The sequence below is a fragment of the Jaculus jaculus genome, chromosome 3 (genome assembly GCF_020740685.1).
Source record: "Jaculus jaculus isolate mJacJac1 chromosome 3, mJacJac1.mat.Y.cur, whole genome shotgun sequence".
Classification (NCBI taxonomy): domain Eukaryota; kingdom Metazoa; phylum Chordata; class Mammalia; order Rodentia; family Dipodidae; genus Jaculus; species Jaculus jaculus.
Genome location: NC_059104.1, coordinates 87,635,554 through 87,661,695, shown reverse-complemented (window position 1 = coordinate 87,661,695; position 26,142 = coordinate 87,635,554). Strand labels below are relative to the sequence as shown.

Below are 26,142 nucleotides of genomic sequence, written 5' to 3'. Positions count from 1 at the left end.
CCCAGAACCCACATAAACCAGATGCACAAGGTGACACATGTGCATAAGGTCGTACATGCACACGTGGCGCATGCATCTGGAGTTCATTTGCAGTGGCTGGAGGCCCTGGCATGCCAATTCTTTCTGCCTTTCTCTCTGTCTATCTCTCTTTCTCATTAAAAAAAATAAATCTAGGGCTGGAGAGATGGCTTAGCGGTTAGGTGCTTGCCTGTGAAGCCTAAGGACCCCAGTTTGAGGCTCAATTCCCCAGGACCCACATTAGCCAGACGCACAAGGGGGTGCACGTGTCTGGAGTTTGTTTGCAGTGGCTGGAGGCCCTGGTGTGCCCATTCTCTCTCTCTCATTCTCTGCCTCTCTCTGTTTGTCACTCTCAAATTTAAAAAAGTTTAAAATTTTTAAAAATTAAAAAAATAAATCTAGAGCACTGGCTGCAGGTGGGGAGGTTGTGTGTCTTCTCTTCATTCCTCCTTTGGGGCATTACTCACACTTGAATTAATTGACAACATTTAGTTTAGCATTATTTCTGTCATACCCCTGTCCCTGCCCACGAACACTAACTAGACTGTTAACTCCATGAAGTCAGAGTCCATAGTTGTCTTGCTCATTGCTTTGTCCCAGCATCTGGTACAATCTTAGTCCCCACAGGTTAGGTGAAGAGGTGCTGAATGGCTGTTTGGATGGGTTCATTAAGTAGGTTAGGCAGCACTGGTTGATGTGCTGGCAATTGGATTGAAAGAGGAAAGGCGAAGGAGCTGTGATTTGTAGTGTTTGCCAATTTCCTTAGTGTAAATGCTCCTTCCATAGCCCACTCCAAACTGCTCCTGCACAGAGCTGGAAAGAGAAGCACCCAGCCTGCTTTTGCCCTCTGTGAAGCACAAATCCCTCACAAAGCAAGGTCACAGCTGCATGTGGTCTTTATTTTTAAATTGCTGGGGGCGGAGCTCTTCTATATGCAGATTCTATGGAGTCATGAATGGTCTTGATCCTACAGAACTGGTTCTGTTCTCTGGTCTACCCCTGAATTCTTAATTAGAAATGTTCTCTCTTTTAAAATATTTTATTTGAGAGAGTGAGAAGCAGATATAGAGACAGAGAGAGGAAGGAGAGAGAGAGAACGGGTGCACCAGGGCCTCCAGCCACTGCAAAAGAACTCCAGATGCATGCGGCCCCTTGTACATCTGGCTTACATGGATCCTGGAGTATTGAACCTTGGTCCCTTGGCTTTGTAGGCAAGCACCTTGACTTCTAAGCCATCCCTCCAGCCTGAAGTGTTCTCTTTACTGATGTAACAGTGCTGGGGATAGAGTAAAGAGGGTAAGCATTTGCACTTTCAATGTCTTCCTTGAACACCAAGGTAGAGATTTTTCTTTTTTATTAATCAGACAAATCATATGCTGGTCCCATTCTGTTTCTCCCCACTCCCATTCCACTGAGGGCCCTGTGGTGTTGTGGGTTATGAGTTATAAGAGCAGAAGTCAGTCACTGTGTGGGAAGGACAATGCTTCTGGATACTCCTTCAAACCCTGTGGATCTTACAATCTTTCATTTGTTTGTTTTTGTTTTTTGAGGTCGGTCTATCTCTAGCCCAGGCTGACCTGGAGTTCATTATGTAGTCTCAGGGTGGCCTCCAACTCACAGTGATCTCCTACCTCTGCCTTCTGAGTTCCTGAGTGCTGGGATTAAAGGCGTGTGCCACCTGCCCACCCAGTGGCTCTTACCATCTTTCCACCTCCACATTTGCAATGTTCCCTAAGCCTTGACATATGTCTTCCTTAGTGTTAAGCTCTCAGTAACTTCTGGATTTCTGTTTTGATATGTTTTGAATGTCCTCAGTGTCTATCATCATCTCCATGAGCAGGTTGTCACAGTGAGAACAGCACTCATGTTTAATGCCAAGGCAGAGAATTTCCTACCCCCAGTGTTTCTTTCTGTCCACTTGAGCAAAGCCCCACCTTCACTCCAGGCATCCCCACCTTATCCAACTTGCTCCCAAGCCTTTCCTGGTATATCAGTGAGTCCTGACAGGTTTGGCAAACCCTTCAGACCCTTCTTCTGTTTCCTTTTCCTTTTCCTCTCAGAATCTTGAACTTTCCACCCTGCATGTGGAGTCCCATCACCCCATAAACCACATGCTCTGAGCATCTACTCAAGTGTGCCTCACCACTGAGAGCCCATGCCATGTCCAGCTGTAGCTCAATACAGCAAAGCCCTGTCACATCCAGACTAGGCTCCTCTCAAATCCACACCTGTTGGGGGAAGGAGAAAATAGGACAATGGACAGTATTCAGATTGTTCCCACAAGGCCATGCTAAAGGTCACTGAAACCCGGGACTTGATGCTGACAGTCCTCTTAACTGGAAGTGCAAATGCAGCCAAGTGACCATACCAGGCAGGGGGAAATAGAACAGTGTTCTAGAAATAGATGTGGTGATAACTAGCTTCATCACCTTGAGTGAGTTAATCTCTCATTAGTGTCTGTTTTCCCAACTGTCAAAAAGAATACACTAATAGCCAGAATCAAATGACATAATATGGGGTAATGCCTAGCACACAGACTAGTGCCTGTTAGGTAGACAGGGGTGTCTTAAGCAGAGTGCCTGGCTTGTGTCACTGAAGCCTGCTCAATCTGGCACATTCAGCAAGGTGGGCCTCAGGGTTAGGAGTGAAGTGTTGGGACTTCAGTTGCCTGGTTCACACTCTGGCTGTACCACTGAGCGCTAAAAGTTTCTATGGCCTAATGTCCTCATCTGTAAAATGAGAGTGACACTAATACTCTCTCAGAATTGCCATAAGGGCTGGGGGGAAGGATGCAGGCTGGGGTGCTTCATAAAGAATGGTAAGTGCCCTGTAGATGTGGCTGCAATTGGAAAAGTTGAAGCAAGCAAGGTGGGCAGGGCTGGGAGGTAAGTGACAGAGGTTAGATGAGGACATCCCAGACAAGTGATCTTCACACTGCAGTTCATTTAAGCCTTTATTGGGTCTATCATGTGTGTGTTAAGTGTGAAGTTGTAAAGGTATTACAAACCAAGAAGAAACGTGCAGTGGGGTGAAGGGAGATAGATATAGAAAGTAACTGAAATATAAGCTTGATAAATAGTGGAGGGCTCAAATCTGTGTGGCTGACTAAGGTATCTGACCAGTGTGGGAGTGTTGCACTGCTTTTCTCAAGGGAGGTGAACTCAAAGAGAATGGCATCCAAGCTGCCCTTCCAGGGGCTGGATGGCTAGGATGGACAAGAGTGAGGGAATCTGTGCCCTTTGTGACTTTCTTCTTCAGCAGCTGCTTGGTGGGGACCCTGGGAACTGGCACTTCATAATGAAGTGTCTCTGAGGGATCCATCCTCCCCGTGACCAGAGTGTTCTGGCTCCAGTGAATCCACCCTAAGGATTAACCCTCTGCCTTCTCCAACACTGTGTTTGGTCATTCCTGGAATTTTGGGTGAGCTGGTCTAAGAATAGAGTGAGAGAAATGGAATCATTCCAAAGGAGTTGAGCCCAGAGTTCCAGACCTGGGCCTCTGAAGTCCTAGGAGCCAGGGACAGATGTTCTAGGCCATTTCCTTGACAAGGCTGTATGGGTGGAGAGCTCGAGCAATCACTCCCTGATCTTTGAAGTAGCTTGGTTTACAGGCATAGGACCTAAGTCTCAGTTGGTGGCTGTAGTCAAGGGGCAAGCCTGCTGGAGTCATAATCTGCAAAGTGACACCAAGCTTAGGTTCCTCCAGTTCCAAAAGAAGCTCCTTCTCTGCATTTCCCACCAGCATCTGAAGGCTCTAGACCCAAGCCCAGCCTCTGTGCAGCTTGCTGACAGGCCGGCAGGCTGCCACTGCCTTATTCGGGAGCTCAGAGGAAGGTGGGTCCTGAGCCTGTGCAGCTCACAGTCCTGCCTAGAGAAAGCCAAGTTGTTCAGGGATCCTGCCAAGACAGAGATTGTTGACAAGAGATCCAGCAGCCCAGAAGCCCAAAGACAACCTCACAAGGTCATGTGAGGCTTGGTTGAGAGAATCAGTCCTAACATCTGACAGTGCTTCACGCACAGAAGGATCACAGTGGCCAGGAGCTACATCAGTGAGAAGCGCTCCCCTATATCTGTCTGGCCCACCTCACAAAAGGGAAGGTAGCTAGCACTGGGTGTCCCCATTAGTCCAGATGGAGTGCATGGAGTAGAAGAGTAACCTGGGCCTTGGGGCTCCTATCAATCAACAATGGCTTCTCACCAGGCACGGTTAAGCCAACCTGCCCCTCCTTTAACCATCGTGCCAGACACTGCACTTGCCAAGTACTGTTTCATTTCATGATCAAGTGGAAAGTACATAGACTAAGGCTCTGACTCTAGCATTGGACACATCACAGAACCACGTTCAGATGGCTTTCCTACCCTACAATAGTAAGCATCCAGAAAGAAAATGAGAGCTCTGTAAAAACACAGACTCTGCCCAAACACAGAAGTGCTGTTGTGCTCTTGTGGAAAGATGTATGATAAATCAGATGGTCTTGCCTTGGTGACTTAAGGGTCACCACAGCAGATCAATTCTTTGACTTCAGGGTGTACAAGACTGAAGGACAGTTGAAGGAGAGAGAGAAAAATGAAGGGATTTCAACAATGGCTCAAAATTAGTACATGGGAGACAGGAAGAGAACAGTATTTGGGGTTAGATAACTAGATTTAAGTCTCAACTCATTGATTAGGTTGATGAAATCAATCAAGCCCATGGCATTCCCAGTTTGCTAACCAGTAGAATGGGAGTGTGTCCATGCAGCAAGTGTATACAAGAGCACATTGCATCACACAACTACCACAAATGTGTATGGCTGTGTGTTTAAGCCCTGCCTCCTTCACCAGCCCTAACCCACGCCTTCCCTGCAGGATGTACTGAGTGGAGCAGCTGGATTTCTGATGGCCTAGGTAGAGCACTGACCACCTCTTACCAGCTGCCTAATTTCAGGAAAAGCCAGCTCTTCCATGCCTGTTATTGCTCCCTATTATGAAGGGACACAACGACTCTCCTTGCAGTACTTTGGATTCTTGTTCTTGTAGACCAACTGTAACATTCACTTTGTTGAGATTTCACATGGATTTTATTTTTAATGCATTAGGCAATGTGTGTTTGTGCTGGTGTGCATGTATAGGAAGGGAAGGGTACAGAGTAGACTGTGACCTGCCTGGGCCCCACATTCACTGTCCACCCACCTGGGGGAGGAGAGCTGGGTCGCAGCCCAAAAACCCTAACAGATGCAGCTCCAATTTAGTATCAAGAAGAAGTCCTCTCCAAGGCAACCCAGGCGAACATACTGCCCACTGGGCAGGACTAAAAATACACCCGCATGCTTGCAACGTCACACCTGAAGTAAAAATACTTTCAACCAGGAGCTGCTGGCTTGTTCTCCCCACCAGGCTCTTTCTCTCCATCTGCTGCCTTTGAAGGGAGGCTGGGCTCCTTCACACACTCTTCCCCCACCCAGACCTTATCACCCCTCCACTCCCACCTACTCTAGCAGAGGCCTGTCCTTTTGTAGAAGCCATAGCTAGAAGCTGCCAGATGGCAAAACTCTGATGTGGGTTCCCCAGCAAGGACAGATTCTGAACATGAAAGAACTTTAGACTCAAGTCTCAGCAGTTTCATCCCCATAGTGACTGCTTACTCCATTTGCTTGTTCTCATTCATCAATGGTCAGACCTTTATGGATCCCACACTCTCTGTGTCTGCATTCCTTGGGCAATCAAAAGGTTCTCAAGTCACAACTGCAGCTGTTCATCACAGAGTGAGGAAGATGGCTATATTTGCAAATAGCTATGGTTACTAGGAAGTAATAAGTGTCATAAGGAAATAAAAATATTCACTGGTGATTAAAAGGAAATGAAGTTTTAGCTAGGAATGGTGGCTCAGGACTGGCATCTCAGCACCTGGGAAACTGAGGCAGGAAGATTGTGGTGAGTTTGAGACCATCCTTGGCTACATAGCAAGATCCTGTCTCAAAGAAAACAAAAGCAACATAGATAGCAAAGAAAATCTCTGGCAAGAAGATATCATGGGGTTGGTGAGATTGCTCCGTGGTTAAAAGTACTTGCTTACAAAGCCTGCTGGCATGCATTTAACTCCACAGCCACCTATATAAAGCCAGACAGGCATTCTTTTGTAGCAGCAAGAGATCCTGGAGTGTGTGTGCAAACACACACGCACATGTGCATTCACACACACAGGCACATGCACACTCACTCACACTCAAAAAAATGAAAAAATATATATATATATATATATTGGTTTTTTTAGGTAGGGTCTCACTCTGGTCCAGACTGACCTGGAATTAACTCTGTAGTCTCAGGGTGGCCTTGAACTCACGGCGATCCTCCTACCTCTGCCTCCCAAGTGCTGGGATTAAAGGCGAGCGCCACCACGCCCGGCGAAGATATTTTTTAAAGAAGGCATCATGCCTGCCCTTGGAGGGGTAACAGAAAGTATTGTGTCCTTGACACATTACCTACTTACATGGAGATATTAGACATTAAAAGTATGATAGTACTTAAAAGAAAAAAGCAGGAATATTGCTGAGAGTTCAAGGCCAGAATGAACTACAGAGAGACCATGTCTTAAAAAAAAAAAAAAGGAGGAGGAGAGCTGGGGAGATGGCTCAGCAGGTAAAAGCGCTTGCTGTACAAGTATGAGTAAGTTCAATCCCCAGCTCCACTTCAAAGTCTGGCATGGTTATTCATGCCTATAATTCCAATGCTGAGGGGGACAGACATGGAGGATTGCTGATGCTCCCTGATCAGCCAGTCTAACAACAAACAAGGGATGAGGCCAGGGGCTTAGAGCCAGGCATGATAGCCCATGCTTTAACCCCAGCATTTGTGGAAGCTAAGTTAAGTAAGAGGAATGCTGTTAACTTGAGGCCAGCCTGGGCTACAGAATAAATTCCAGATCAACTTGGGTTAGAATGAGACCTCGCATCAAGGTTCAGTGAGATATTCACTGTCTCAGGAAGTAAGGCAGAAGAGCACAATAGAGGAGGACACACCCAACAACTTCCTCTGGTCTCTACATGTGTGCACATGGACTGTGTACATCTATACATACACATGCACACACATACACACACCCAAAAAAAGAAAAGGGAGTTTTTATTCTAAAAAAAAATGGCAAGCTGTCTACCCTTTCTCTCCTTGGGCCTCTACTTAAATTGGCATATGGATTTATTTTCCAGCCGAATGAGTCAGTGGACATAGGAAGCTAATTTCTTGGAGTAGATGTTGTCATTGTTCATGTGACGAAAGGATGAATTCCAGAAGAATGGAATAAGCATTAATTGATAGTTTACTGAGTGTCAGGCACCGTCCATGTTTCTTCATTTAATTGTGTATGGGAGGTTGATCCCTGTTGCATGAAAGAGGAAACCGAGGTTCAGAGACATTCTGTAATTTGCCCCAAGTCACACAGAGATGTCTGTCTCTAAAGCCTAAGCTTGTTTCCGATTCCTGCTTCCCACCTTGAATAATGAGCAAAATCAAGAGAGAAACGCAAGCATTTCGTGGGAAGGCTAGGAGTAGACAGACTGTGGTTTCTCTTGCTGCAGAGACCCGTCTGGCACCTTTTCAGAAGAGCTGGCCTGTGGAGCTAGGTTCCACCGATCATTAGAAGGGGGACATGCGGGGTGCAGAAGGTAGTTCAGGCAGAAGGGGCCACTTGGAGCCTCATGCGGGAGAGGAGAGCACAGAAGAGCGGCTTCGGGCATATTGTCTCTGTGACCTCAGTGGTCTTGAGTTTGAGGCACTGGAAATAAAGCATCAAATTGGCAGCCCCTGGGCAAGGTTTCTGGGAAGGCACGCCCTTGCAGCCTAATGGCCACTATGTATATATACAAGGGCGTAAAGAGAGCTGGAATGCCAGCCCCTCCCTTGCTGTCCTGTCTCAGCCACCTGCCCCACCAACAGATTAGTGTCCTCTGGAGCAGGCAGACCCCATCTGGGCCTCCAGTCCTGCTGGGTTGTTCCTAAAAATCTGCACCCTGAAATCTCTATCACTTATCATACCTGAGTCATGTGGGTCATCATCATGACCCAGCTGGGAAGGGCTCTGCCTCCCCTGTTTCCTCTGGAAAGAACCTAGGGGTTCTAAAGGAGTGGATGCTAAGCCAGGCTCCTTCTGTCCACTCCTCAGCAGAACGAGACTAGTGTGGGAGGGCTCCAAGGGCAGCTATAGGGAAAGGAGGTGGATGGCTCAGGCAGGCAGCCACACACTTGGCTGGACCCATAATTGAGGTCTGTAGCCTGGCCAAGGTCACAAGGGAAAGGATGGCTGACAGACTCAGAAGGGACATTGCAGCATGACTGTGAATCACAAGGTTTATCACCCAGAAAGAGCACCCGACACTAATGTCTCCCCTGCCTGGGACCATTTTGGAGCCTGCCCCCTCCCCCCCACACACACACCACTCTGCAGTGGCTGTTTCTGACTACATGTCTATTCTGTCTCTATTTTTATTTCTTGTACCATAGCATTTCTGAAGCTCTATATTTTGGCATCCTTTCCCCACTTTTTTCTGTTTCTATATTTCCCCAAAGCAAAAAAAAAAAAAAAAAAAAAAGTTTTAAGTTAAAAACAAAAGAAACCCATATCAAACTGTCTAAGGAAGGAAAATGGGAATGGACCCAGCTGTCTTTTCTGGAGTCCTTTTCATTCACTTCAGCCACAAAGCAGACTTCAAATCAGACAGAAGTGTAAGCGTTTGAAGCTGAGTTCTCAATCCCAGGTCTTTGGAAATGTTAGAGAAACTCATCAGCTCAGCTTGTGCTAAGAACCTCTGTCTTGAAGCGGGGAGGGACAGAAAGGATTTTACCAACTCTTACCTGCTCGCAGAAGTCTTAGCAAGGTGGGGCCAGCACCTTCCCCTGTTCTTAACCTCTGGGGTAGAAGCCTTTCAGCTGGTAAGAGTAGGGATGACTGGAACTTTTGCCAAAAGTTTCAGTCACCATTCTGACCATCTCTGATGTATCTACTTTCCCCATGCTCAGCCCTATCCGCCATCCCCATCCCAGTCCCAAACTGGGCACTCCAGGCTAGCAAATTTGGGTGATATAGAAAACATGAAGTCAGAAATGTCAGAAGTAATCACACCAAACGATGACTTAAACCCCTGTAGAAATCAACACATCCGGTTTAATCACCTTCTTAAGCTAGCACAAGGCTGCAATTCTATGGAGAGGGCTTCTTTATTTCTTTGGATCGTTAGCAGGAACTGCATATCTTGAGCTTGATTTTAGTTCGGATGCTCCTGGGGAGAGGTGATGAGGGAGGGGGTGGGGCAAGGGGCTCAGAAAAGAAAAAAGAAATAATAAAATGTTATTTGAGATCATCTCTTCTTCCCCTTTCCCTGAGACTAGCCTCATCTGTCCCTCCCTCCTGCCTCTACCAGGCTCCTGGCACCCAGGCGGAGGCACAGTGCTGAATGTGCTAAATTAGGCCATTAGAGAAATTCATTTCTCTTTATTAGTCTGTGTCAAATCCTTTTTATTAGTGGCTGGAAACGACCTCTCTTCTGCAGTAAAATGTCATGCCAGTTCACTCCTTTTATTTGTTCTGCACTGACGAGGCTCAAACTCACTGAATTAGTGCAGTGAGATTTATTTCCTCCAAATTTTGAACGGCTTAAGAGAGATTGGGGTGGAAGGGGCAGTCAGGAGGGAGGTGGCCTGTGGGGAACAAAGCAGGGGAGGGGTAGGGAGGAAGAGGGTGAGCTCCTGTGGAGGTCAAATGTCCTCCACTCTGTGGACATAAAGTCTAATGACCATCTCTCTTATCTCGTTCACCATCTTCTGGACAGTAGAGACTGAGTTTCGACATTTCAACATTTCAAACCCCTGAAAAATGTTGATCCACAAGGAACATACCTGAAAAGCAGGAAGACGGCTCCTTAAAACCTGTGCTCCGGAGTTGGGGGTGGAGCTCTTTGGCAGAGTGCTCACCTGCATGCACGAGACCTTGTGTTTGATCAACACTGTAAAAAGTTATTAAATAAAGTTCTAGCTGGAACTGAGGCTAGAAAAGGCCAAGGTCCCATGTATAATAGAAAATCCTTTCCCCCACCCCACTGCCCACCACCGGGCCACTTTTGGTGGCTGAGATGCCATCTCCTAGGGATCACACCCTATTCAAAGCAAGACTGAAGGAAAGTACACATCAAGGCGCCTATGGTCTCTTCTCCACCCAACAGAGGGAACTGAAAATGAAGCTTAGAAAACAGCTCATCAGGCGTGGTGGTGCACGCTTTTACTCCCAGCACTCAGGAGGCAGAGGTAGGAGGTAGGGGGATCTCCATGAGTTTGAGGCCACCCTAACACTACATAATGAATTCCAGGTCAGCCTCAGCTAGAGCAAGACTCTACCTCAAAAAGACAAAAAAAAAAAAAAGAGGAAGAAGAAGAAAAAAAAATATGTAGCTCAACACTTAGACAAACATAGGTTGGTCACCTGGGGACAGCTGCAGCACTAGAATCCACCAGGATCCTTGGGAAATGGAGCCTGTCTTGGGGAGAGCATAGTGCCTTAGCAACCCCAGGGCTTCAAGTAGCAAGAGAGCAGGTGGCAGTCTGGGCTCAGAAGAACAGGGGAACCACAAACACTTCCCTGGCCTGATGTGGTTCACGTGAAGAGCCATGAATAAACTCAGATTCCCTCTGAGCTCAGTGAGGCAGGTGGCACTCCTGGCATTAGTGAGAGCAGGTAGACACAGGAGCCTTGGGACAAGGGAGGACTAACAGCACTGTTTACTGCCCTCCCACTGCAAGTGCCCCAATGCCAGGGAGGCCCACATCTACTTCCCCAGGCTCCATGGATCCTTACCCACCTCAGGAAGACAGGTGGCATATTTCTTTCCTCTAAGAGAAAGCAGAAGTCAACAGAAAATATCCCAAGACGGGCTGGGAAATCATCTCAGTGAGACAACCCTTGCCTAGCATGCATGAGGCCCCAAATTCTACCCTAGTACTTAAAAAAGCAAAAGACACCCCAACACATACACACACACCCATTCTAGGGAGGTCTAATACCTGGGAGTGAAAGGTTTTATAAAATGTTATTTCCCTATGTATGTGACAGTGCCTGTTGCACTGGCCCACCTGCAAGCCTGGATCTGTCTGAGGCTTACAAGTCACCTCATAACCCAATTCCTGCCTTTTTTAGCCTCATCTTCATCTTTTCCATTCCTCTCCTCTTCCCTAGCTCCATCATACTCAACCAAATTCACCCCTCTCTCATGTGCTTTGCTTTCTTACAGCAGGGAACATTCTCCCTCAGCTCTTTGCATCATTTCCAGGATTAACATAAATGTCACTTTCTCAGAGAGGCCCTCCCTGACCACTCTAAGAAAAGACATGCCTCCCTGAAGGGGCAAAGACAAGAGCAAAGGTGCTTATAGCTGGGAGCTTCAGTCCCAAGAGACTCCACCTGCCCACCCACATGCCACTCATGCTGTGTACACAGAACACACAACCCTGCATACGTAGTCCATCCAGAGAAGACCAATGTTGGATTCATGACACCCAAAAGCCTGGCCTCCACTTTTATGGCCACGGTTGTACGTTCCTGTGTACTGCATGGACACAGCATCACGTACACACACAGTGAAACACACAGGGTGACAGACCTGTCGGCAGCCTGCATTTGACCCTAGGACACACATGTGCGTGTGTGCATGCAAACACATACACACGTGCATGTGCACACACACACACACACACACCACATCACATCACCTCTCCATTTGGCAGCTGCCCACCCTCCCTCCAGGCAGTGAGGAAGGAATGTGCAGTGACCGCGTGGCTGCCATGGGTTGGGACACGGGCTGCACCCCCACCACCTGGCACGATGCTGCGGATTATTAGTTCCTGGTAATTTAGTGCCCTTGTACAGAGTCGATTTGTGCCTTTCATTCCTAATTGATCTAGTGGCTGTTTAAATGGCAGCAGGCATCTGTTGAGAGTAGGAAGGTTCATAAGACGCAATAATTCATAACACCGTCTGGAATTTGCCTTTCATGGCCCTCAGCTAAACCACTGCAGGGCTCTGCTTAAATTACAGCCACTGAGGCTTTCTTTGGTATTCCACTCAGGGCCAGGAGAATCTTGCATTAAACTGGGATCAGGTTAGATTAGACTATAATATGCTGCAGTATTAGTGGCTGCAAATGAAGACTTATACTGGAGTTTAACCCTTCACCTGGTGTTCTCTTTGTCTTCAGCTGGATGGGTAAACGCACGCATTGTTTTCCTCGACCAGGTTTCTACTGAGTACAAGACAGCTTCTGGCAGTTTCTACTCTGCAGATTATACACCCAGCCCACAGATTTGGGGCTCGGGAATTTATCCATCAGCTTCCAAAACAAGGGTGAGGGGAATGCACCCTCTGCCAAGCATTGTAGTTCACCTCAAGTGGGAATTTATCTCCCTTCATCCCCCATCGCCCTGATCCTGAGCAGAAAGATCCGGATGGGGTGAGCATAAGTGTCCATGAGAGGAAGCCCTGTGTGTGTTTCTTCCCAGAATTGTTAGAATTCCAGGATGAGACAAACATCAAGAGTGCCCCCACCCACTGGACCGATGGTGAAAATACTGTGCTGGCCGGATTCTCAGTCTGCTCTCAGTGTGTCCAGTCGGCATGCTGAGGGCTGGGGCGGAGCAAGGTCTGTTTTCCTTTCTAGGGCTGCCTGTGGTCTCCACTACGGTAGCCACTGGCCACACGTAGCTCTGTAAATTAATTAAAATTTAATAAAATTGAAAATCCAACACTTAGTTGTGGTGGCCTCATGTGGCTCATGGCTCTCACATTGGACAGTGCACGCCGCAGAGTGTCTTTGCCATGGCAGGAAGTTTGGCAGCTAGCTCACCCCCAGCCAGAGCCCGGGGGTCAGGCAAAGCACACATTCCTCCTCCTCTTCCTCCTCCTCTCCCAGGAAGCAATGCTTCCTAGAAAAAAAGAAAAGAGCTGCTGTAGCCCTGAAGTCTGAGCAGACAGAGGGTGTGTACAAGCTTTCTTGGAGCAGAGGGGAAGGAAATGGGACTCTCCAGAGTCCAGGGTCAACAACCCAAGAACACATGGCAGTACATGTTGTAGAAATAAATGTGATGTGTGCTTATGCATGTAAATAAGTTTGCATAAATGTAATATATGTGTTCAGTAAATGTTTGCGGAGAGCCACATACCTTTGCCAGACTCTGGATATTCAGGGGTGAATAGGATGGCTCTGATTTCTGCTCACAACTTAGCTAAGTAGGCAGATGATAAAACAAGCAACTCAGGGGGCTAGAGAGATGGCTCATCAGTTAAAGGTGCTTGCTTACAAAGCCTGATGGCCTGAGTTCAACTCCCCAGTACCATGTAAAACCAGATGCACAAAGTGGCATATTTGTCTGGAGTTCATTTGCAGTGACAAGAGACTCTGGTGTGCCCATTCTCATTCTCTCTCTCTTTCCCTCTTCCCCTTTCCCCTCTCTGTTTTCAAAGAAAGAAGGAAGGAAGAGATGGAGGGAAGGAGGGATGAAGGAAGGGAATAGGAAACAGAAGCCAGTGTTTTAAAGAAATCGGGGATGGGAAAAACCTGTAGATGGAGGGAGTAGTCAGGTTCCAAGAGATGGTGTTCTCCAGGCTAAGACCCATAGAACTATTCAGTAACACTTTGGCTCACATATACACATCATAAAAACACATACACTTCATTCACTGCTTCATTCAATCATTCACCAAATACTTACTAAGTGCCTCCTATGAGTATACATGGCAAGATTCTTAGGACCTAGCAATCATTAACACAAAGACTTCCTGGAGAAAAACAGATAATGATGCAAATTACCTTTTAATTACAGTGGTGTTAAGGATGTGGTGAGAGAAAAGTGCAGGGAGATGTTACATATTTGGTGTGTTTGGCCTAAACTAAATCTGTCAACAGACATGGGGCAGGTAGAGACATCTACCCACTCTGTGTGGATGAGGATTTAAGCTCATGCACATTGCCCTGTGTACACTTGCAATAAGCCAGAAATGGCTGAATTTTTCTGTGAAAGGTTATAACCTCTCCATGAAGTTTATTTGAGAAAAGGTAGGATCCCTCTGAAGCCCCAGGACTGCACACTCCATGCCAACAAACAAAATGCTGCCATCTAGGCAGACCCGGGGAACTGGGGACATGCTCAAGGAATGGGCCTTGGGAACAGAAGTGGTGGAAATGTGGGGAAGGGGTGGTAGCTTCTCAGCCTAGCCAGCAGCAGGGTCTCTCTCTGTGTGAGCACATGTGTGAGCTCTTGATGTCCCCACAGGCACCCTCTTTTCCCGCTGCTGACGCTGCTGTTTGAGAAATGTGAACAGGCTACCCAGGGCTCTGAGTGCATCACCTCAGCCAGCTTTGATGTAGACATCGAGAACTTTGTCCACCAGCAGGAGCAGGAGCACAAACCCTTCTTCAGCGATGACCCAGAACTGGACAATCTGGTAACGACCTTCTATCCTACACCCTGGCTACAGTCTTCCTATCAGCTGTTCTCCATCCCCCAGAACACCCTAGAAATGTTCCTTCATTAATTCATTCAACAAAATATTTTGCATGCTCACCATGGAGCAGATATTAAACATAGCATTTCTAGGTTCTTAAGTCAAGAGTTCTAGCTGCAGGGTTTGCTGCCTTCTCTGTCCATGACAGCACCAGCATCTGACCATCTCATCATGCCACCTTGCAATTTAGACAAGTGGAAAGGAGGGAGTAACAGCCAACTTGTAGGAGGGAGCTGTACAGAAAGAAGCTGGTGGCTGGTGTGGTACTGTGCAGAGCATGAGGGTGGGAGGCATGTTCTCTAGCTGGTGGCTGTTAGGGGCAGGCCAGTTTGGCCCTGTCTTCCTCTTTGGCTGATCAGAGTCCCAGGATTCTGCATTTGGAAAGCAGATGCGCAGATCCAGACCCAGACAGTCACGGAGCCAAGAGATGAAGTGTACTTTCTACAAACTAGGATGACAGACCTGAGCCAGGGTCCACTGTCCTCATTTTGACACAAAAAGAAACTGAGGCTTAAATTGTTATGGAAAGACCACAAACCACACTAAGTAATATGAAGTAATTGAAACCTCATGAGGAAGGAGTCCTGGGGAAACAAAGTTCATGTGCCTTGTCCAACCCCACCTGCCAGGTAGATCATGCAAGACCCAAAAGAGACAGCCTCCCATTTTAGCACAGCCTGAAAGACTCCAAAAGTATCAAGCTCCATGTTCTGTCCTTGCCAATGCTGCTGAAATCTCTGAGGGTTCTGGTCACTCCGTCAGATTTCTCAACTTTGTTCAATGGAGTTGGATTGAGTCTCTGCTATGTGCCAGCCCTTACATGGGGACAAGAGTGTTGTAGAAACTCTCTTGTGACCTCGGGCCTCTGGCATCCCCTGGTCTTCTGTCTCAGGTGATAGGACTGGAAGTGATCCAACTGGTAGAGAAATCCATGCCAGTCTATCTAATCATGTGGACCTCGTTTAGCTAGATTAGTTAGTGATAGTCATGGGGTAGTTGGTTGATTATGCAAATAGAGAGATTTTAAAGATCTGTCTCTCACACACATATATGCATGCATACACACACACACACACACACACACACACACACAGAGTCTAACATTATAATTTACTCTTTGTATGACCTTGATGGTCAAACTCCTGTATAGCTCAGTTTCCTTATCTGTTGAGCAACTGCATCCATCTCATGTGATTGCAATGAGTCAATGAAATGGCTCATGGGCTTGACCTTTACAAACACTTTGCATCTGATGATTAATCTCAAATGCAATGTCACTATGATAAGGCGTTTCAGCTCCCCAACCTCACCTCCTTGCCACCAAAGACTGTATGGTCAGGACCCTGAAGCTTTTGTGGAGAGTCAAACAGTGCCCTTCGCCACCAGTTCCTGGTTCCGTGTCAGGAGGAAAAGATGGTGAGGCCAAGCACAGGAGTCATCATTAGAACAAGAATCATGTCTCCAGCACAGCAGAGATGCACATAATTAGAAATTAGAAAAAGGTCAGATCGCGTTATTACCAGCTCAATCAGCTGCCGAGTGCCACAGCCAGTTAATTTGGCATCTGTATTTTTTACAACCCCGCACACGTAGCCCAACGGACTGTAACTCTTTCTCCGGACAGATATACTGCGCAGCCGAGCAAGGACATAAAATGAGGGACCCCAAGCAAATGAGCTGAGATAATTGAGAGATTTATTTTTTATATATATGTGTGTCAGGGCAGCTTTCCTTTGCCCTTGAATATTGACTTTCATAGATGAGATTGTCAGCAGGGCACTTGGGTCTGCCAGATATTTGCCCCTTCCAAAGTCCCCTCCTTACACCCCTATCAGGGGCCCTCCAGCCCCCCCTGGTCCAGCTCTGCTTTCTCCCACTTTTGGGACATCCCACCTGGTTTCCCTCCTCTCTTCCAAGCTCTTTGCCTGTGGCACTCTCCCATGCCCCCAGTCTCCTAGAGCTGCCAGTCCAGACAAATCTCCATGGAAACAGCTGAGTCAGCTTCTGAGAGCTGTGCCAAAGATCTGAGAGTCCCAGATGCAGATTCTGAGAAGGGATCCTTTCTCAAAGAGTGAACCTACTTCTCTACAGCACCTCTACTGCCGGGGGAGGGGAGACAGAGCCACAGTCAATTCCAAAGAGAAATACAACCTTAGGGAGAAGCCAGCCGTATAGCTAGGGACGCTAACATCCACACAAGACATGGGATTTGTCAGGAGCAGAACGCTTGTTTCTGTGCTCCTTCTGTGGTCACTCTGCCTTCCCCTCCCTGATGGCAGTAAAGTCCGTACTTCTAAATAAGATAGTGCCCCCAATAGTGCTTCTCCCTGGTACTCCCACTGCCTCCCTCCATTCCCATGCTGTGAGGCTCTCCACTCTGAGGTGGCCGAGCTCGACTACCCTGGCTAAGCCCCGGAGTTAGCTCCAGTTCTCACGGCCTCATGCTCATCAGGTCTGTTTCTTACCTAGGCCCCAGATCAGATCCCCTGGTTGGGCCCAGCAGCCTCTGACTGGCACTTGGTAAAGTTTGTAAAATTTGCAAGTTCCCCAAACTCCTTTGAAAGGTAAAAGCTTTTTGTTTTATAAAATCTGATTTACGGGCCCCCGGTGCAGGGCCAAGGTTTTATATATTATGCAAGATTTCAAACTAAGGCTGTAAAACGTACGGTTTCAGTTTCATGCATGGAATTTTTTTATGTGTAAATTTTTTAACATTTATGGGGCACGTTTTAATGAGACTCCGGTGTGGCTCGAGGGACAGATTACAGCTGCCTGACCACAAAGCCAGCTCCAAAACGGGGCCCCTCAAGCCCCTGGGCCCATTCTGAAAAGGCAGGGCAAAGGCTGGAGGCTGGGAATGAGGAGTCACATGAAGGGGCCAGCCAAGAGCTGTGAGCCCACTGAGACCTCTGCCAGCTCCAATCTGAGAGTTGTTCACCTCAGCCTTCAATCCAGGCTCTCTGCCTAAAAGGAAGTGGAAAATCTTGCAGATACCAGGAAAGGGAAAGAAACTCAGAATAATAAGGCTGGTAATAATTAACATTTATAGAGCACTTATCAGGTGCCAGGTACCATCCTAAACACTTTATAGCTATTATCTTATTTAATCCTCATTCCAAACCTACAAGGCACATATTAATATTATGCCCACTTTTTGCTTGTCTAGCATGCTGAAGGCCCTTAGCTCAATCCCTAGAACTTCCCTCTATCACATTTTAAGAGGTGACATCACATGCATAAGACAAGGCATCTGAGGCTGGGGAGATGGCTCAGTGGGTAAGAGCACTTTGTGCACAAGTACAAGGCCCTGTGTTCAATCCCCAGCACCCACATAAAAAGCTGGGTGTAGGGCTGGAGAGATGGCTTAGTGGTTAAGTGCTTGCCTGTGAAGCCTCAGGACTCCCGTTCGAGGCTCGGTTCCCCAGGTGCCACGTTAGCCAGATGCACAAGGGGGCGCACGCATCTGGAGTTCGTTTGCAGAGGCTGGAAGCCCTGGCGCGCCCATTCTCTCTCTCTCCCTCTATCTGTCTTTCTCTCTGTGTCTGTCACTCTCAAATAAATAAATTAATTAATTAAAAAAAAATAAAAAGCTGGGTGTAAGCAGGGCATGGTGGTGCACACCTTTAATCCCAGCACTGGGGAGACAGAGGAGGGAGGATTGTCATGAGTTCAAGGCCACCCTGAAACTACATAGTAAATTTCAGGTCAGCCTCAGCTAGAGCAAGACCCTACCTCAAAAAAACAAAAAATAAGGGCTGGCAAGATGGCTTAGCAATTAAGGCACTTACTTGCAAAACCAAAAGACCCAGGTTCAATTCCCTAAGACCCACGTAAGCCAGATGCACAAGGGGGCGCACACATTTGGATTTGATTTGCAGTGGCTAGAGGCCCTGGCGCACCCATTCTCTCTCTCTGTTTCTCTCTCCTCCTATTTCTCTCTCTCTCTTTCTCAAATAAATAAATAAAAATAAAATATTTTTTCTCAATTTTTATTAACATTCCATGATTATAAAAAATATCCCATGGTAATACCCTCCCTCCCCTCACTTTCCCCTTTGAAATTCCATTCTCTATCATATCCCCTCCCCATCTCAATCAGTCTCTCTTTCATTTTGATGTCATGATCTTTCCCTCCTCTTATGATGGTCTTGTGTAGGTAGTGTCAGGCACTATGAGGTCATGGATATCCAGGCCATTTTATGTCTGGAGGGAGCACGTTGTAAGGAGTCCTACCCTTCCTTTGGCTCTTACATTCTTTCTGCTACCTCTTCCACATTAAAAATAAAATATTAAAAAAAAAACAACCACAACAACAACAAAGCTGGGTATGGCCACGCACACCTGTAACATCAGCATTGAGTGAGGGAGCAGAGGCAGGAGGATCACTGGGACTTCACTGGTCATCCAGCCTAACCAAAAAACAGTGTGAGTTCAGGATCAGTGAGAGGAAATGTGATGAAGAGTGATAGAGGAGGACATGGATGTCTGGGGCACATGCATCTGCACACACATGTGCATACCAATCATACTATACACACACAAAAATAAATAAGCCAGGTTTGGTGGCACGTGCCTTTAATCCCAGCTTTGAAAGCAGAGGTAGGAGGATCACTGTGAGTTCAAGGCTACCCTGAGACTACATAGTGAATTCCAGGTCAGCCTGAGCTAGAGTGAGACCCTACCTCAAAATGCCAAAAAATTTAAAATAAACAAACAAATAAAACTTAGGAGAAATAAAAGCATGTAGCAAGGGACAAGGCAGAGAAGGGAATTAAACTAGGAACTGCAGCTCACTCTAAATTGTTAATACCTCCCTATAGCTAATGTCTTCTAATGCCCTCCCTTCTAGAAGTGAAGTCTTGTAGTTCTTTTCTAGCCACATCTCATTGAATTCTCATTACAACTTTTTTAAAATAACTTTTTAGTTTTTCAAGATAAGGTCTTGCTCTAGCCCAGGCTGACCTAGAATTCACTATGTAGTCTCAGGGTGACCTCAAACTCACAGTGATCTTCCCACCTCTGCCTCCCAAACTCTGGGATTAAAGGCATGTACCATCATGCCCGGCACAACTTTTGATTTATTCACTTATTTATTTGTGGTATTGGTGATCCAATCCAAGACCTTGCATGCTAGGCAGGCACTCTTCTACTGAGCACACCCCAAGACCACGAGTCACTGTTACATCCTGTTTTACAAGTGAAGAATCTAAAGCACAGTGATTAAAAATGCTTCAGGATTTCAGAGCAGAGAGAAGACAGAAAATTCTAAACCCATGTTCTTTGGCTTCTGCTTTGCTCTTTGATTCTTGCAATAGACCTACAGGGAGTTCTTAGTATCCCCATTTAAAAGAGGGAGAAATAAAGGGCCAATGTTCCTGTAACCAAGAAGTTGCATAGCTTGGGCTGGAAGAAAGTGGGTCTAAATGGAGAAGCCCAGCCTCTGGCCTCCCAACCGCTTCTCAAAATTCTGATGCTGTCGAAGCAGAAGTGATTTAACATGTTATGCCTCATGTTCTTTCAGTCCCCCATCATCTGGCAGTTCTCTGGCCTCTCACAGCCACCTTTCTTCCATGTTCCTTTTTATGCTACTGACCCTGCACTTCAAACTGGCCAAGCCAAACTGGCCTAGGCTGGAAAATTCCTGATTGGAATTTAACTTGGGCCACGTCATGACTGTAGGAAATGCCAGATCACATTAAGGAATGTATGTTTATAAACTCCTTCTTCCCTAAATGAGCAGTCTGGCTTTCCAATTTGCAGAAGACTAAGAAGAGTGTGGGAAGAAACTTGCCCCGAAGGCAAGGAATGGAATAGCTATCTAAGCTCTGAGCTGCCATTTCCTTATCTCTAGTAGAATGATAATCCTGCCAGTATCCCAGAGGTGAGGCAACTCAAATGAGATAACAAAAAGAGAAGCCTTTTGCAAAGTGTAAACTGTTTTGTATACAAATGTTTTGAGAGGGAAGGAGCCACTTATTATCAAATGAAGAGGCCAGGTCCTACAAGAGAGGCAACCAACCATTTAGAAAAGGGTTTGAAAGTGGAGAGGGGACTGCAGTGGTATGAGACAGTGACATTTAATAAATAGCTACTATATACCCAGAACATGTGCACATATGATCTTACTCAGGTTTTACAATAACTTGAGAGTGAAGGAGAGAGATGCTGTAAGAGAACAAAACTTGGAAAATGGGAATTAAGGACACATTCATGATAGCTGGTAAGATATTAAATTAAGTGTCATCATATTGCTCTATAAGACTCAGAATAACTTTACATAACCAAAATCATTTATAAAATTTGTTTAATAAATCAGCAATTGTTCTGACTTTGAGGCAGAAAGGTGAAATACAAAGTAGGATAGAAAATGCTTTACTAAACACAAATATAGGAGGGAAAAACCTCCAGGAATTGTTTTCCCCATGGTTGAGTATAGGGTAGCAACAGGAAAGCTGATGGGTATGAGAAATTATTAAAGGAGATTTTGTGTGTGTGTGTGTGTGTGTGTGTGTGTGTGTGTGTGTATGCTTTAGAGGCAGGGTCTCACACTAGCCCCGGCTAGACTCAAACTCATGACAATCCTCCTACCTTAGTCTCCCAAGTGCTGGGATTACAGACATGAGCCACCACACCTGGCTCAGAGAATTTTTAATTTTTTAAACCTGTGCATTAGGGCAGTCAGGAGATAGAAAGGCAATATAAAAAGTTCAAGGTTATTCATTCAGACAGTATAGATGGCTCAGTGGATAAAGTGTTTGCCTCAAAAGCCTGAGTATCTAAGCTTGGGTTCCCAAAATCCATGTAAAGCTGGAAACTGTAGTGTGAGTCTAAGAACAAGATGAGAGGTGGAATGAGTTGGGAAGCAGAGACAGGAGGACTTCTGGGAGGCTCTCAGGCCAGATAGACTGGTGAATGAAGGTGTGAACAATGAGAAACTCTGCATCAAATAAGGTGGAAGGGGAAGACATGCCTGAGCTTGTCCACTGACATCCACACATGTACTGAGGCATGATGCACCTGCACTCCCCTGTTCCCTTGCAAGTGTGCACATGCGTGTGCATACATACACATCCAAAACTGGGAAGAAAAAAAGTTCAAGGCCATTCTTGTCTATATAAGGAATTCAAAGCCAGCCTAGGCTACATGAAATCTTGTCTCACAAAACAAAACAAAAATAATAAATGCATTTGGTTTCCTGTAGTTTACAAAACATTTTAACATTACTGCCTGTTAGCCTTTACTAAATCCTGTGAGTTGCTGGATATGGTGGTGTGCACCTTTAGTCCCCGCCACTAAGGAGGCAGAGGTAGGAGGATCACTGTGAGTTCAAGGCCACCCTGAGACTTCATAGTGAATTCCAGGTTAGCCTGAGCTAGAGCAAGACCCTACTTTAAAAAAAAAAAAAAAAAAAAAGAGGAAGGAAGGAAGGAAGGAGAGAAAACCCTCCTGGAACATGCCCATTGGCACCAAAAGAGCAACCAGTTAGGCCTGGCCTCAAATCCAGGCTGTGTCACAGTGCATCCCAGAGGTTTCCTGCTTTGTGTGCAGCCCTCCTGCTCCCATGCTCAGCATTGCTCAGCATTTCTTCTAATACTAAAGAGGTCCTACATATTCATTGCCTCAGAGTACCATTATGATTTACTCCGCCTTCTTAAATCTTTAAACCAATTCTATTAGCCCATAAAAAAGTAATCCTTCAGCTGTGCTCTACCAGACCCCAGGATATGTCTACTTTTGGCCCCTACACAACAGTTTAAATATATTGTGCATGTCCTGGATTTGAGCAAACATTCTGGATATAAGTTTTATTTTTTCTTTTGTTTAATCTATCTATATTTGTGGGCTTTTGCATAACAGATATATATTGATTGTATACTTAAATGAATAGAGATGTATACTTTTTCTGTATGTACATGTATGTGTATGTTTATATATGTATATGTGTCTTCATTTACAAAAAGATTTTAAAATAAAGTGTTGATCAAAAATGCAGAATAAAGCCAGTTGTGGTGGCACATGCCTTTAGTCTCAGCACTTAGGCGGCAAAGGTAGGAGGATTGCCATTAGTTCAAGGCCACCCTGAGACTACATAGTGAATTCCTGGTCTGGGCTACAGTGAGATCCTACTGAAAAAACAAAAAAAAAAGCAAAATAAGGAAACTGGGGAGATGGCTCAGTTGGTAAAGTGCTTGCCAACTCAAGGACCTGGGTTCAGATCCACAACACCTATGTAAAAGCTGGGTATGGTAGCAGGGTGTTGCAGTCAGGCTTGCATTACTGGCAGAAATCATCCAACCAAGAGCAGCTTGTGGGGAACAAAGAGGTTTATTTTTGGCTTACAGGCTGGGGAAGGGGGAGCTCCATTATGCAGGGAGAACTATGGCATGAGCAAAGGGTGGACATCACCCCCTGGCCAACATAAGGTGGACAATAGCAACAGGAGAATGTGCCAAACACTGGCATGGGGAAACTGGTTATAACACCCATTAGCCAACCCCCAACAATTCACCACCTCCAGGAGGCTTTAATTTCCAATTGCTATCAGCTGAGGAAACTAGCATTTAGAATACCTAAATTTATGGGGGACACCTGAATCAAACTACCACACATATCAATAATCCCAGTATGGGGGAGTTAAAGACAGGAGGGTCCCTGGGGATTTCTAGCTAGCTATCATAGCAGAATGAGTGAGCTGTAGATTCGGGAAGAGAGTCCATCTAAAAATATAAGGTGAGAAGCAATTGAGGAAGACACTGATGTCAACTCTTGGCCTCTTTGTGCACATGTACCTGCACACACACACATTCATCCATACATATGAACATACATACATACAGGCACACATACCTCAATGTGTACCCACATAGAATGTTTTAATATTTACCTGTGTATGTATATGTGTGTATGTCTGGTGTGTGTGTATGTATGGGCATACACAGGCCATGGCACCCATGTGGAAGTCAGAGAGAAACCTTAGGACGTTTTTCTCTCCTTTTACCTTCTTTTGGAAAAAGGTTTCTCTCATTGTTTTTGCCACTGCAGCTCGCAAACTTCCAGAGTCTCTTGCCTCTGCCTCCCATACCAGAGGCTCATTGGTATTACAGAAGCAATGATGCACAACTTTGCATCCAGTTTCATCTGCACTCTGAGAAGGATCTAGCTTGAGTCAGCAGGCTTGCAAGCAAGCACCTTTAACCATTGCTTAATCTCCCAGACCCCCAACACATGTAAAAAATTTTCAAATGAAGAAAGGGATGTGGATACAAATTAGTGGTAAGATACTTGCCTAGCATGTGAGTGGCCTTGGCTTCATCTCCAGCAAACTGTCCCCCACCCACCACCAAAAAAAGCAGAATGGTCTTGCTAATGAAAGCTAAGAGAATAAAGAAAAGAACAAAAGCTAGGAGGAAAGGGAGGGAGATAAATAGAAAAATGATTAAGATGAGGTTTATTTTGTCTGGAGAAGAATAGTTGAACAATGTATTCAAGACAGGTGAATGGTCCAATGTATGGATAAACCTAAAAGAAAAAATTGGGTCAAGGGAGGCACTATATATCCTTGATGCCTACAGAAAGCTGAGCAAACCCTTTCCATTAAGGCAAGAGAGATTTGGGTCATGTGTAAGGAAGAACTTCTTAATCAGCACATAGAGGGAACACAGAAACAGTCCAGGGTAATGACATCATCTCCCAGTGGCAGGGATGACCTAGAAGAGAGGATGGTTCACACTTTACACTCACCTACAGGCTGGTCCAGACCATCTTTTTGTTTGTTTGCATTTTGAAGCAGAATCTCACTAGCCCAAGCTATCCTAGAACTTACTCTGGATGCCAGACTGGCCTCAAACTCACAGTGATTTTGTGATCCTCCTGAGAGCTGGGACTACAGACATGAGCCAATACACTTGGGTAGTCCAGATCACCTTGAAGGTGTCTATAGCAGTTCCCTTTTCATTGCCAGGACAAAACACCAAGCCAGAAGCAGCTTACAGAAGGAAAAGGTTTATTTCTGCTTACAGTTTTGAGGGGAAGTTCCATAATTGTGGGAAAAGCATGGCACAAGCAGGAAACCTGCTCATATTTTCACATATCATAAGCCAGAAGGTAGTAGTCTAAGGATAGGACTTAGAACTGGGCTATTTACCCCAAAGCCCACCCCCAGTGACACACTTCCTCCAGTGAGGCTCCACCTTCCAAAGGCTACACAATTTTCCCAAACTGTCATGAGCTGGGAACCATTCAATACACATGAGCCTATTGGGGACATTTTACATGTAAGCCTTCCCTCACATCAAAGCACTGAGGTCAGAAGCCTGTTCAGGAAATCAGAAAATGAAATGGACCTGAAAAATTTAGAGCAATTCTATAGATTAGAGATAAAAATTAAAGCACTTTAGAAAAGGAGAAAGGAGAGAGTACAGAGAGCTCCTGCCCATGACAGAATGTTGATGAATACGAGCTTGTGCAGGTCTCGTGTAGATATCAACAGCCACTGTGAAGTCATGAACACAGCAAACACTTCATGTCTGGAAGACAGCATTCCAAAGCACTCCTTGCCATCCTCTGGCTCTCACATTCCTTCTGCCCCCTCTTCTACAATGTTTCCTGAACCTTGATGGGGGGAGGCAATATTGATCTCATTTAGCACTGAAAACTCAACAGTCACATTCTCAGAAAATGAAGCTTCTCTGGCCAAATGCAAGAGCAGCACTAATCTATGGGCATAAACAGAAGTACTAAGAGGGCACAATGTATCTATTTATCTAAACAACAATAGCACCTTCCCTCCTAGGACCTACACCCTTCCCAACCATAGGCTTTTGACCCATTGTGAGTTCCCTCCTATGGAGCAGGTCACAAATCCAAGGAGAGAGCCATTGGTCACCCCATAGCAGCCATGCCACTACTGCACAGTGGGTTCCTCTTATCTGGCGGCTGAGTTGGGTAGCTCAGAGATCCACTGTGGGGTAAAGTTGTTGACAACTTTTCCCCCAGCAGCCTGCATAGCACTTGCCAGCACTGGGACTGCTAGGAGCAAGGAGGCTTCCAGCTCAGTTGCTGCTTGATTTTCTCAGTGTCCTGCAACCAAAGCATGTTGGAAATCATAATCTCTAATCCCAAAAGCTTTCAGTTTTCCCAGAACCCCACACTTCCTGTCACTGAGCCACTTCCTTCAGAACCATCTACCCCCAACCTTTTTATTTCCCATTCACCCTTTGTACTGGCATTTTTTTCTACCACATGGATTCTGAGAGTATGGATAAGGGTGAAGCAACTTAGGCTCTGGAGTGGTCTATATGACTTCATATCATTTACCAGTTGTGTGAATTTAAGAAAGAAAAATAGCCGGGCGTGGTGGCACACGCCTTTAATCCCAGCACTCGGGAGGCAGAGGTAGGAGGATTGCCATGAGTTCAAGGCCACCCTGAGATGACAGAGTTAATTCCAGGTCAGCCTGGACCAGAGTGAGACCCTACCTCAAAAAACCAAAAAAAAAAAAAAGAAAGAAAAATATTAGCCAGGTGTGATGGTGGTACACACCTTTAATCCCAGCAGTTGGGAATCAAAGGTATGAGGATCACTGTGAGTTCGAGGCCAGCCTGAGAC

General features: G+C 46.0%; 1 protein-coding gene across 3 annotated transcripts in view; it reads left to right on the top strand.

Moving 5' to 3' along the window:
* Positions 1-26,142, top strand: part of Pknox2 (PBX/knotted 1 homeobox 2) — a 315,376-nt gene that overhangs the window by 239,015 nt on the left and 50,219 nt on the right. For all 3 annotated transcript variants that reach the window (XM_045145311.1, XM_045145309.1, XM_045145310.1), the window contains one exon: positions 14,304-14,475. In XM_045145311.1, the coding sequence (XP_045001246.1) occupies positions 14,304-14,475 (172 nt within the window). The remainder of the gene's footprint in view (positions 1-14,303; positions 14,476-26,142) is intronic.